This window comes from Plecotus auritus, assembly GCF_963455305.1.
Source record: "Plecotus auritus genome assembly, chromosome: 3".
NCBI lineage: Eukaryota > Metazoa > Chordata > Mammalia > Chiroptera > Vespertilionidae > Plecotus > Plecotus auritus.
The window spans coordinates 9,764,740-9,777,607 of record NC_137772.1 but is presented as its reverse complement, the minus strand read 5'-3'; the positions used below and the strand labels follow the sequence as shown (position 1 = coordinate 9,777,607).

Genomic DNA, 12,868 nt, shown 5'->3' with positions numbered 1-12,868 from the left:
TTGTTATAGGTATTAAGAAAAAGCAGGGGGGTCAATCAGGGGAAAAGGAGACATATGTAATACTTTAAACAATAAAAAAAAAAGAAAAAGAAAAAGCAGAACTTTTACTTGGGTTCGTTAAAATGATTTAGTTATTCACAAATGCTCACTCTCTTTCTGGCCATTTTATTCCTTCACTTCCTAAAATGGGGGAAATTTTATTAAGATATTAATAGAAGATAAAGCAAATGTAAGTTCTACTTAAGAAAATGTTAAGTAGTATAGTTTTTTAAGCTAAAAATCTCATTTCCAACACAAAATTTCTCTATTCAAATGAGTGAAATGAGAACTTTCTAAAAGCTATGGATCTAGAAGTCAACAGGGGACAGACAAAAGATACAGTGTTTGAATTCTTTTATAATATTACAAATAAGGTCAGTTCCTTTGCACCTGAACATCTGGTGGATGAAGACAGCACAGGTCAAGTTCACGGAAAATGCAGAAAGGTTTATACCTGACTCTTCCTTTAACTTCGCATTAACCTTGTATTGGTAAGAAGCCTTGATTAACAGTCGCGATTGCTGTTGGTTTGCTCATTAACGGCTCTGTTGTGCATTCTGTGGCTCTGTGTATTTTGTCTGCCATTGTACAGGAGTTCAAACCCATTGGTACCTCGCACAACAGAAGGGCCCAGCCTTTTGTTGCAGCAGCAAACATTGATGACAAAAGACAGGTAGTGAGCGCTTCCTATAACTCACCCATTGGGCTCTATTCAACTAGCAATATACAAGATGCGCTCCACGGACAGCTGCGGGGTCTCATTCCTAGTTCACCTCAAAAGTAAGTATCGGCCTCCGCCTCTGGCCACCGCTTTCCTAACGGCAATAGCCCGGTTTCTCTTCCTTTCCAAAGTCCAGCTCTTGCTGTTTTACTTTCCTGACTTAAAGACAAGCATCTAGACCGTGGTTCCAATCTGCCAGTCCTGGAACATTTAGTGAGTCGATGGTTAAAAGGAAGAAACCACTCGGGTTCCATCATCACCCTTCTTAGTCATGTCAATATTTGGTGGTAAATAACCAGCTCTGTACAGTTATTGTTTGTTTAATTTTGTCTAAAATCACAGATTAGTCTTCCACTGAGGGACTGTTTAACCCTTTGTTTTCACAGGATGTGAACTACTTTGAACACAAGCACAATATTCGGCCCAAACCTTTCATAATCCCAGGCCGAAGCAGGTCATAAGCTTTGAGACTGTGAAATTTGGAGTGCATGCTTCTTTAATGAACCCTTACTAATCTCCCAGAAAAGTAACTTTTGAGGTGTTTGGAGTGACTACTTTTTTTCCCCATTGTGAAGCTTATTTCAAAAGCAAAGGAAACAAGCTCAACAGAGTAGAGAGCCAACTAACCTCCTCCATTTCCAAGAGTAAACACTGACAAGATTACAGAGCTTCAAATGCTATGCCATCACCACGTATATTTATAACTAATACCCCTGGGATCCCATCAGGACTCACTGACCTCTGAGGCAGGCAGATGTCCCAGTCCCAGCTGGGGAAGGCCCAGCCAGCAGGAACAAAAGTGAAAACCAGCCCTCCCATCAGGAGTAAGGAAGTGGGGGGAGGGGTGGCACAGGTGGGACGCTGGTAGCTGCTTATGTTAGACCCTCATCATCCCCACCTCAGCACCTGCTCCCCAAGCACCACCAGAGCAGCTGGGCAAACCCACTCCTTCCAGCCCTTACATAAACATCAATTTGCATTCCTATGGATACTTGCAAAGGAAGAGGGGGGATTGAAAAGGAACTGTTCCACCTGGAGGAAAATAAGTAATAAAGACAGAGTTGGGAGCAGGGATGTAGATTGGTTGCCCTTGAGGAAAACTGTGAACACACTGGGATAAAGAGCAAGCTTCAGAGCTGTCTGCCAATCAGGGAAAGAGATCATCTTCAGATGATCCTTCAAATATCTTCCCTAGGAAGTGAACTCCAACCTCCAAGGGAAGGGATGAACACCCTGTCTTACCACACCAGGAAATGGTGACTTCAGGAAACCTCAAACCCATTACTCTGGCCTCAGCTACGTCAGTCAGCACCCAGGAAGGACGCTGATGGTCAGGCCGCATGGATCCTAGCAGGTTAGGATCATTGGCTGATGATCTATATCAGGTTTCCCAAACTAGTGAGCTACAGGTGGATTCATTCACAGGTAGTGCTTTATTTAACCCTCTGATTATTCACATGAATTTAGGTAAGTGCCTTTAAGATGGAACAGCTACTCTCTAGCTGCCCAAATATATGCCCATCACTCCTAAGTGTATGATTCCTGGCCCGTTTTCCTATAGATGCGACCCTCCTGGCCCTGGAGACACCTGAGGTTATGGTGCCAGCTGTGGATGGTCAGTCATCACTTATATGCGATGCACATGTGCAGACCTTCTCAGGAGCAGAGGATACCTCAAAATAAGCCAGACATTTATGTAATATCACTTAGAACCGAAGGAAGGTGCTAACAAGGCAATTACGACAAAATACATCTTCCCTCACTAGGATGGAAACGCATGACTATATCCACCAACTGCAAATGCAGCTGGCACCAAGTACACGCCCAGTAAATGTCATCAGATAAAGGAACACAACCCAAAGAGTGCCTGATATTTCCTCAATGGCAAGAAGAACAAGGAGCTATGATCCCTCCCTCACACCGTCTACTCTGCACAGTCCTTTTTCACTTCTGTTTGTCCCCTTGTTCCCATTCCATTTTCTTCTGCATCTTTTCCCTATTTCACCACATTCAACAGCTTCCCAACCCCACTGCTGATACTATAACAACACTCAATTAAATGTTAAAATGCTATTTTACTATTGAATAAATATATATATATACATCTTCCTAAAGAAAACAGTTAACCAAATACACTTGTATTCTTTGAGGTTAGCATACCTTAAATTCACTACCTTGAGCTATAAGACTTCAAGAGGCTTGAATAAAATGATACATTAGAGTAACACATATTTTGTTTTTGCTAAAAACCAATAACATTTAATTTTATAAAATTTCAGGGAAAGTCAGAGAGATTCAGGTACGTGATGGCCTTTTATACAGGTTGGGGCAAATATAGGTTTACAGTTGTGAGCACGTGAAACACAGCTTATTCTTCTATTATTATTTATTTATTGTTGTATTATTTTCCATGTGAACAACTGTAAACCTATTTGCCCAACCCTGTATTTTCATTTTAACTCAAATACAGAGATAATAACAAGCCATTCATAATTTTGTCATTGTAAGGTGCCTTTCAGTATACTTGAATTAGGAAGCGGGGAGAGGAGAAACAAGGATGAGAGATTTGCTTAAAAACAAGTACCAGTACACAAATCACAAAGAACTGTAAAAACGCCTCTGCTGTCCTTCCTTGCTCCCTCACTGTTGCTCTACCTTCTGAATTTCTTGTTCTGGCCAAATGATTCTTCATCAAGGTGGAATTTTGAGTGGCCACATACAAAGCTATAAGGCTATAAGAACACCATAATGACCAACTTTTTAATCAGAAGTTAAATTGGAGATGCCAAATTGTTGATATGTTTATCTCCCTAGGGGCAACGGTTCTCAATGCATGTGCCACAAGAGACACACAAAAAATTTATAAAATATGCCATACCTGACTGTTTTTAGTCAGGGACACTGACCTCTTTTCCTTTAGATTGTCCAATAGAAAATTGACAACAGCCATCACAACAATAGCCATCTGGTATGAACGAATAAAAATTATACCTTTTTTTTCCAGATTGGGCAAGAAATATATATTTTGGTGCACTGTAAAATTTTAGTAATTAGTTTATGTGTACCATGAGATGAAAAAGGTTGAAAATTGCTGCCCTGTCTTACTACTAGTTATGGTTCTTTTAATTATTTCATTATTGAAGCACATTAAAAAGCCAGGATTTCCCTAATGCAAACATGTAAATTTTTAAAGCCAAAGTTATCATTTAAAAATATAGACAAGGTATTTTACAGATCCAAATGATAAAATACAATCCTGTATGTCCCAAAAAGCCTATACATATGCCAGAGAAATCAGTTCTCTATCTATCTATCTATCTATCTATCTATCTATCTATCCAGGAGTGAAGTAACAGGGTGGATCATCAACTTTATAGGTGGTCTTGCCAAGTCAGTAAGTCAACGTCAAGAAATCTCATTAGCACCTACCTTTCCAAGTCACAGGAATAGGTCATGGTGATGACCTATGATGATATTCACAGTGACTGGAGTCTATGAAAACTTCTTTTAAAGATATTTTTATTGATTTTTAGAGAAAGAGGAAGGGAGAGAGAGAGAAGAAAAAAAACATCAATATAAGATCAAGACATCAATGGGCCGCCTCCTGCACACCCATTGAGCCCAAAACCCAAGCTTGCATCCTAAATTGAACCATCAACCTTTTGGTTCACGGGACAACAACCAACCAACTGAGCCACACCAGGAAAAAAAAACATTTTTTTAAAGCATCAGGTCAAGAGGTCTTTTTAAATAGTCCCAAAATGTGTAAGAAAACTAATTCTAGTTTGCTTAGAGTTTATTTCCTATCTATTCAATAGACAGGGGCCCCTAAATAGAATGATAAGGAAATTAGGAAATAGAATACACTCGTTGTTAAATAAAGTTATATACACAAACATGCACGAATAAAGAACACTAACAACGGAAAGGGATTACTAATTACAACTATAAAAAAGAGGAGTATCTGTAAATTCTGAATTGATCCTCGTTCATCCACTAGCACGATGCCTGGTCCACAGTAAGATCAGAGTAGTTATAATGCTTGTGGAAAAGGTTCACTATTTTAGGCCCAGGTCTCCCAAGGTTTAACTCGAGTGTTTCAAATCCCAAACTTTCAATGTAATAAGCTTCACTTCAAATCAATAGGATCCTGACTAACCTGCATTACAACTGAAATTTCCCTTCTATTCCTTTACCCACTAAAGTCACTTTCAGGAGCCAGTGTAACATTGAGCCTATGGAAACAGTGACTAAGGCACTTGACATTTTGGTATGTGATCAACCAATCCACAGACTGAGTTTTAAACAAGTTCTCAAGCCAAGGAGTGAAGGAGCAAGTCCATATTTGCCTGCCTCATTTGGGCTCTGTATGTGGTTGAACTGGATAACACAAAAACAACAACTTTTAATCCATTTAGTGGCACGGGTTGTCCAGACTAATCAGGCAACAACATCAATGCCCCAAATCCTTTTGGTTTGTGCTCTCTGTGTGGGGCTGAGGTTCACATGAGTAGCTCTAGAGAGTAAATGCAGAGATGGATCATAGTTGAGCCCTCAGAGAATACTGACGTTGAGATGAACACACCATATGAATCGTCTGTCTTGAGTTTGCAGCAACACTAATCTGCAGGCATGGTGGAGGTTACATTAATACTAATATTTCTTTTGGCTTTGTCTTAAATGACTGTGCTTCAAAAAAAATCTCAGTATATTTCATTTTCATATAATGCATTTCTCATGTTGCATGTAAAATGCATGGAGAGACATGACATTTTAGTCCTTGGCATGTCAGTTGTGACCAGCCTCCGACCTAGCTTCATAGAGAACATGAGCTCTCTCTCCCAGCTGTCCTGAAAATTGCATGCCTGGCCATTCTGGTGTTTTAATAAGTCCCTTCTTGTCTGTAAAAAAAAAAATGATAAGTATGCATGAATATACGTGTGTTTTCAAAAGTATGCATGAAATAGCAATGTATAAAAGAAATATACCTTAGCTCTACAGAGCCTCTGAAGAGTCCAAGATCACCGTATTTGCTCTCTAATCATTAATTTCAAGGTGACAAGCATTTGTTGGCTGTTCTAGAGCCTGTATTAAATCACTGGGCAGTTTTTAAAAGCATATTCCTCACCAAATTAAAGAGTGAAATAGAAAAAGTTAAAATAGTCCCAATAAAATGTTTACAACATAGCCTTAAAACATAATCTGTATCACGTAACCTACATGTTTCTAAGCATGATTCAATTAAACTCAACTGCATTTCTGAAACACACTTATTTTGAAACTGTCTAGCCTAAATATTTAATTGGACCTTCACGTGGCCTATTCAGTTACTATTTGTATGCACCATTCATTAACCTTTTCATTTTAAATATTGCACCTCAGAAGTGTAAAAGGATGCCCAGCCAATGTCATTTCCCTGCACCATTTGTCTGTGATCTTGTCAAGTTTAAGATGAGCTGGCCTATGTTTAAAAAGTGAGTCTGGTCGCACCTTTTCCACTTGATATATACAACCTGTTTATGTGTGACCTTCAACCTGCATATCGCCCGGTAGAACAGAGCCAAAAAAATGCGCTGTCACCTGTACCTTTCAATTTTGTGCAACTTTTTTCAACCATGAATTTTTAAATGTCCTTTCTAGTTAAAATAAATCGTAGCCAGAAATCAACACTTTGTTTTAATTTGACTTAATTCACTTCTCACTTTTTGTCTTCAATTCCTGTTAACCTCTCTGTCCTTGTTCTCTGTGTCCTTCTGTCTGGTTTTTCTGGTCCTGTGTCCTCTCTGTGTAACGTGGTCATTAACACAGTGGATGCAGTACTCCGTCCGGTATTGACGGTAGCAGTGGACGTAGCACCCCTTCTTCCATCAGCACTGTTAGTACTATTTGCCCAGGTGACTTGAAAGTTGCTGCTAAGATGGCCCCTAACATTCCTTTGGAAATGGAACTTCCCGGTGTGAAGATTGTACATGCTCAGTTTAATACTCCTATGCAGTTGTACTCAGATGACAATATTATGGAAACACTGCAGGGTCAGGTTTCCACAGCGCTAGGGGAAGCACCCTCGATGAGGTAATATGAGTCATTTTGAACCATGGGCATACTAACTAAACACATGGGCAATGTCAGCTTTTCGGGTGTCTTTTAACACTGTCTTAATTGAAAGAGAACTATGTGAAAAGCTTTAAGGAAGAAATTTCTAAGGATTTATTGCAAATATCTAGGTCTAATGATAACAGTGATTTGAAGAATTAAGTAGAGCTTTATGTGACCAATCGTAATAAACTAAAATCATGGGAGGGCCAAATGTATATGTGTTTTGAAAAGCTACAATGTACTTTATAAATTATGGTACAATACCTTTCAAAAGGGATCAATAATATAGCATACTCTATGTTTCTCCTGGGAGGGTCAAAAATTGGGAAGGGATGAGAGGTCCAGAGGATTTTTAAAAGAAATGATACTTCTCCCTTCCAATGGCATCTTATGGAGAAGTCACTATTTTCCATTTAAAATTTCTGCCATAAATAAGGGTTTATAAGTAAATATCTTAAGCTGTTAATGTAGATATTTAACTTCCAATGGTCTCTATTTTGATTAATTTTTCTTTATTATAAACATTTGTTTAAAGTACTTTTGCCATCAATTTTTTTCAATTAAAAATTTATTATAAGAAAAATCTTATTTTTTAATATTACAGAACCACTTTTTATAAATTAAAATAGTATAATTCTTAAGTGTGCTATGTAACAATATGCCAAAGCTATTTCTTGGGATGACTACAATAAGATAATAATTAGCATAATGTATCTCAAAGACAATTTGCAAGGAAATTCAGATATAAGATAATTGTCTTCACAAATGATATAGGTAATAAAATTATGTGTGGATAGTAATTACCTTTTCTAGGTAATATCATTAAATGACGTAAGCTAATAAAGCATTTAGTGCCTGACATGTAGTTTTATTGTAGCATTTTTTATTGTTCATCATGAATATGTTTGTAGGAAGTTTATTAAAATAAAGCTTCCAGTGTTGTTGTAAATGAATTTTAATGTGGCTATTTAGGAAAAGTAGTGTAGTCAATATAACTCACATATATGTGAAAGTTTCTACTTTAGCTGCTTTCAACCACTGGCAGTATGAATTCCTTCCATTTGTAAGCAAAATGATACCTTGGTGGTTTCCAGGAGTTAACGAAGCAAATTAATCCTAAAAACTAAATTAAACCACATACTTTTAGTTTCGCATCAGAAATGAATCTGAACGTAAGGACAATGCGATGACTGAGAATAATCGCACTGGGCTCACTCCTGCACTTCCCATCATGGGTTGTCTCTTTTTTTCTGAGAAAAAAAGTTTATTTTGGCCCTATTTATAATTATCTATTCATCAGACACCAGTCTGTTTTTAAATTCCTATTTCCTAACAATCGCCTCTCAGTGGCCCTCCATGGTATTTGGCCAGATGGAGACCTGCCGGTGTGAGCCTGGGGTTAGTGAATGACGTTTTTAGGGCAGCCGCGTGAATAAACGCTGTTTGGGAACTGCCGCCGAGATGAACCTGAAATACTGAATCTCCGCGCCGAGTTCCTGCAGGTGTGACTGTGTGCTGATGGCTGTGGCTTGGCGCCCGCCTGCTGCTCACAGCCCTGACGCTGCCTCCCTGCCGTGTTGTTTCAGTGAACCCACAGCCTCGGTGCCCCCGCAGTCCGATGTGTACCGGATGCTCCACGACAATGGGGATGAGCCCTCCCAGCCCCGCCAGTCCGGCTCCTTCAGGGTGCTCCAGGAGCTGGTGAACGATGGTGAGTCGCTGGGACGGACGCCTGGTGCCAGTTACTGGCAGAGCCTGTTGGCAGGCTAGGGGGAGGGGAGGACAGCAAACAGACCGGGAATGGAAGTCTAAACGTGGATTGTATTCGGAAATCAAATGAGTCTTCGCCCAGAGGACTCGGATGGTGCCTGGATGAGGGGAGGCGCTCCCAGGACGTGTCCCCTGTAAAAGGGCACCCAACGCAAATTCCACCCACAGTGCTGGAGGGCTGGCTGAGCTTCCACTTTGTGAACAGAGTTGTGAGTGGACATTTCTCGGCCTCCCATCCTCCAGAGTATCATCATCAAAATCTAAAAGTAGCAATGTGACGAACCCGCGGTGTGTTCCCAATTCTGCGCTTAGCACTTGGCCCACACGATCATTTCCCGCTCACGGTGACTGCGAGGGAGGAGCTATCGCTTTCCCTGCTTAACAAATGAGAAACGGGGGCACTGAGGGGGCGGGTTTGTTCAAAGTCACACAGCCGGCAAGAAGCAGAGCTGGGTCCGCAGCCGACTCCCGCTGTCTTCAGGGCTCACACGCGTACCAATATTTTCCCACCTCCAAAAGGTAGATACTGTCCTTGGCCAGTTGCACAGAAATGCATAATGCCCCCTTAGGATGGCCATTCTCAAAAATAAAGGGACAATAACAAGTATTGTGAGGATGTGGAGAAATGAGGACCCTTGTGCATGGCTGATGGTCCCGCCAGTGCATGGCAGTTCCTGAAAAAAATTAAACATAGCGTCACCTCATGACCCAGCAATCCCACTCCTACGTATACACTCAAGAGAGTTAAGGCAGGGACTCAGACAGATGCTGGTCCACCCATGCTCCGAGCAGCGTTAGTCACCAAAGCCAAATGATAGAGATAATCCAAATGTCTACTGATGAAGAATAAATAAAATGTGGTATATGCATACGATGGAATACTGTTCAGCCTTTAAAAGGAATGAAATTCTGGCATGCCGCAACATGGATGAAACTTTGAAACATCCTCAGTGAAGTAAGTTCGACAAAAGGACAAATACTGTATGATTGTACTTAGGTGAGTATGAGGTACCTGGAACAGACAAGTCGTGGAGACAGAAAGTACAGCAGAGGTTACCATGGTCTGGGAGGAGGGGGTAATGGGGAGTTATTGCTTAATGGGTAAAGAGTTTCTGTTTGAGATGACAAAACAATTCTAACAATGGATATAGGCAACCATTTTATAACGTTGTGAATGCACTGAATGCCACCGAAGTACACCCTAACAACATGAAGATGGTCAATTTTATATTAAGTATATTTTACCACGATTAAAAAAACAATGCAAGCTCTCTGCTCCTTTGAGCATTTTGTAACAGCTTCCTACCACAGCGAGAACTGCTCCCTGACTGCTCTGCAGGCCTGCTCGGCGCAGGGCGTGCTTGAGCTACCCCCCTCCTTGGGAAAGGAGGCCGCGGGTGCACCTTGGGAATTCCTCCGGGTCAAGTGCACGCACGCCTTAAAATAGAAGCCACCTACGCACTGCAGCCAGCTGTGCCTTTGCCCTAAAAGGCGACACTTTGCTTTTCAGATGACCGTCCCTCCGGCACGCGGAGTGTGAGAGCTCCGGTTACGAAAGCCCACGGTGGCACGGGCAGCACGCAGAGGATGCCGCTCTGTGACAAGTGTGGGAGTGGCATTGTGTGAGTTTCACGGTTAACCCGGGGGGGGGGGGGGGAGGGGAAGGAGGGGGTCCCTGTCAACCTTGGGAGCAGCTGTTTCTGTTCATTGACTTGAAATGCAGCGTCCACCACCTGTATCTCCTTTGACCAGAATTCCTGAGCTGTACCCTCACATGGGCGCATGATGCGCGTCAGCAAATCTCGACTTACCATTTCAGATGATTCTCATGAAAAGAAAAATGGCCCAGAGTATATTTAAAAAATCATTTCCAAGAATCGAAACTTCCCTTCAAAGAGCCCCTCCCCCCCACTTTGTTAAGGTACCAACTTGGAGGTTTTCCTGTTCTGTCCAAACCCAGGGAAACACACACGGCGGCCACTGGGTTGTTCTTGACAACACATTCTCTTTCCCGTTTCTTAAGGGGCACAGATACTCAAACACGATTTTTAAAAACAGAGTCCCAGCTTCCATGACCAGGGCCTTTCTGCTTGAACGCCCACACTTGCTAGTTCACATCTTCACGTGAACCAGGTCATCTCCCTCTCTCCCCGCAAACGCCCCACGGCCACTTCTCCCATCCGGTGTGTTCTGCTGCGGTAGCCACACGGAGGCACCGCGTGTCCAAGCGTCCAGGGGACGTCCCAGGAGGCAAGGCGGTGGGAGACAAGCCCAGTCAGAGCAGAGCGGTTGGGAGGAGCCCGGTCTGCGTGGCTCAGTGGTTGAGCGTCAACCTATGAACCAAGAGGTCACGGTTCGATTCCCGAAGTCGGGGCCCATGCCTGGGTTGCAGGCTCCATCCCCAGTGTGGGGCGTGCAGGAGGCAGCCGATCTATGATTCTTTCTTGTCATTGATGTTTCTGTCTCTCTCTTCATTTCTGAAATCAGTAAATATGTATTTTTAAAAAGGGGGCAGGGGAAGCAGGCGAGACAGGAAGCTCAGGAGTAGAGCGGATCTCCGCAGGGAGCTGGTGACTTCAGCAAAAGCAATTGCTTCTCCTAAATGGCAGCAAACTGTTTGCCAGGAGAGGCAAGACCCCCCTCCGCTGTGGGAACGCCCCCTCTGCCCCGTGATCCGTTTCTCTGTGCTGCACAGAGCAGAGGCTGGGCCACCACCATAGAGAGCCGTGACAGGGACGTTCAGTTGTGTAGGCAACGACCTTGGCCAAGGTCGGAACCTCTGCAGAATCACGCCTCCCTCTTTCAGAGAAACAACGGGGAGGGGTGATAAAGTAACAACTGTCGTTTTCACGGCAACGACTTGTTTGCAAATCTGAAAAGCAGTCATCTGAGAGGGAGACGCCTGATGGAGTTCCTGGCCATCATGCATCCCCCCGACACTTACATCCGTGCGGCCGCTGGCCCCGCGTACCCCGGGGGCTCTGGCGTCCGATGTGACTCAGACACCGCCTGCCTCCCCTGCCCCCGTCACCTGTGAGCCAGGGCTCGCCTCTGTGGCTCTGACTCGTCTCCTTTCCTCCCCAGCGGGGCTGTGGTGAAGGCCCGGGACAAGTACCGGCACCCCGAGTGCTTCGTGTGTGCCGACTGCAACCTCAACCTCAAGCAGAAGGGCTACTTCTTCGTGGAGGGGGAGCTGTACTGCGAGACCCACGCCCGCGCCCGCACGAGGCCCCCCGAGGGCTACGACACGGTCACGCTGTATCCCAAGGCCTAAGCCCTCCGCAGGCCGAGCTGCACGCACACGCAGTTCCACGGGACGACGGTCACGACTTTGGGAAGAAGTCAAGCGAACGGTTGAGTCCAAAACTAACACCCCGGCTTTCCATGTTCATGCTACAGCGTGCCGAGGAGAGGGGTGGGCGGCCGCGCCCGCTGCAGCGCAGACACGCCTTCCGCTGTGTTTGCAGCTTTCTCTCTTTGGGGTTAGCAATAACTTCAGGACAGGTACACCGAGCATTTTGTTTTGTTTTGTTACGTCAAACTCCACAATTTACATTTATATTATGACCATCAAACGTGTAAACATCAGGCTATAGCGGGGAGTCTAATTGTCTTTCCTTACCAAGCTGGTTTGGCGGTGCAGTAAGTACCCAAGGATAGTCTTGTATTCTAACACAGCCCGCAGTTGTCCGTTACCTGCTTCAACCAATAAAGTGCATGTCGGGGAGAGCCCTGGGTGTCGCTAGTGTCCTCGGCAGCCATCACACCGCTGGATGCGCATACGTACATAAGAACCACGTGAATGATCTGACGTGTGCCTGCATCTCCACGGATGCGGCCGACATCAACATTCCCGTGAGGGGCCCAATCCTATGTGCAACTCGGCTACTTTAAGGAAATGTGGCTTCTTTGGTGTTTATTACTCATTTACGCTTTCTTAGGAGCCCCCGATTTCTGCTGACAGGAGAGGCACTGACATTTGCTAGTTAAAGGGAATGCCGTCACTTTCCGATTAAACCAGTTTCTTTGGCTTTGAAATAGTCTCTTTCATTTTAAATGTCTCTTTCCCGTCGGTATTCAGTCCAATTCAAGGTGCGGACTCCATGGAGGCTGTTTCTTGGTGCTCACAGGTTACTCACCACCCCTCTCCTCCTTCCCAAGGCAGCATCTCCAAGAGGAGACAGTTGGGAGTGGGGGGGGGGGAGCTGAGGGAGAGGGGGGCTGCTGGTCCCCTGGGCCCTG

At 43.8% G+C, this 12,868-nt stretch overlaps 1 protein-coding gene across 4 annotated transcripts in view; it reads left to right on the top strand.

The window, feature by feature from the left end:
* PDLIM3 (PDZ and LIM domain 3) overlaps positions 1–12,668 on the top strand; it is a 29,753-nt gene extending 17,085 nt beyond the window's left edge. The window contains exons 4-8 of one of the 4 annotated variants that reach the window (XM_080661556.1): positions 1,147–1,214; positions 6,569–6,832; positions 8,443–8,567; positions 10,137–10,248; positions 11,711–12,668. In XM_080661556.1, the coding sequence (XP_080517682.1) occupies positions 1,147–1,214; positions 6,569–6,832; positions 8,443–8,567; positions 10,137–10,248; positions 11,711–11,900 (759 nt within the window). In that variant the 3' untranslated portion in view covers positions 11,901–12,668. Of the gene's footprint in view, positions 1–631; positions 820–1,146; positions 1,215–6,568; positions 6,833–8,442; positions 8,568–10,136; positions 10,249–11,710 lie in introns of all 4 variants that reach the window. The other 3 variants (XM_080661557.1, XM_080661558.1, XM_080661559.1) reach the window with 3 other exon arrangements.
* The last annotated feature ends 200 nt before the right edge of the window (positions 12,669–12,868 follow it).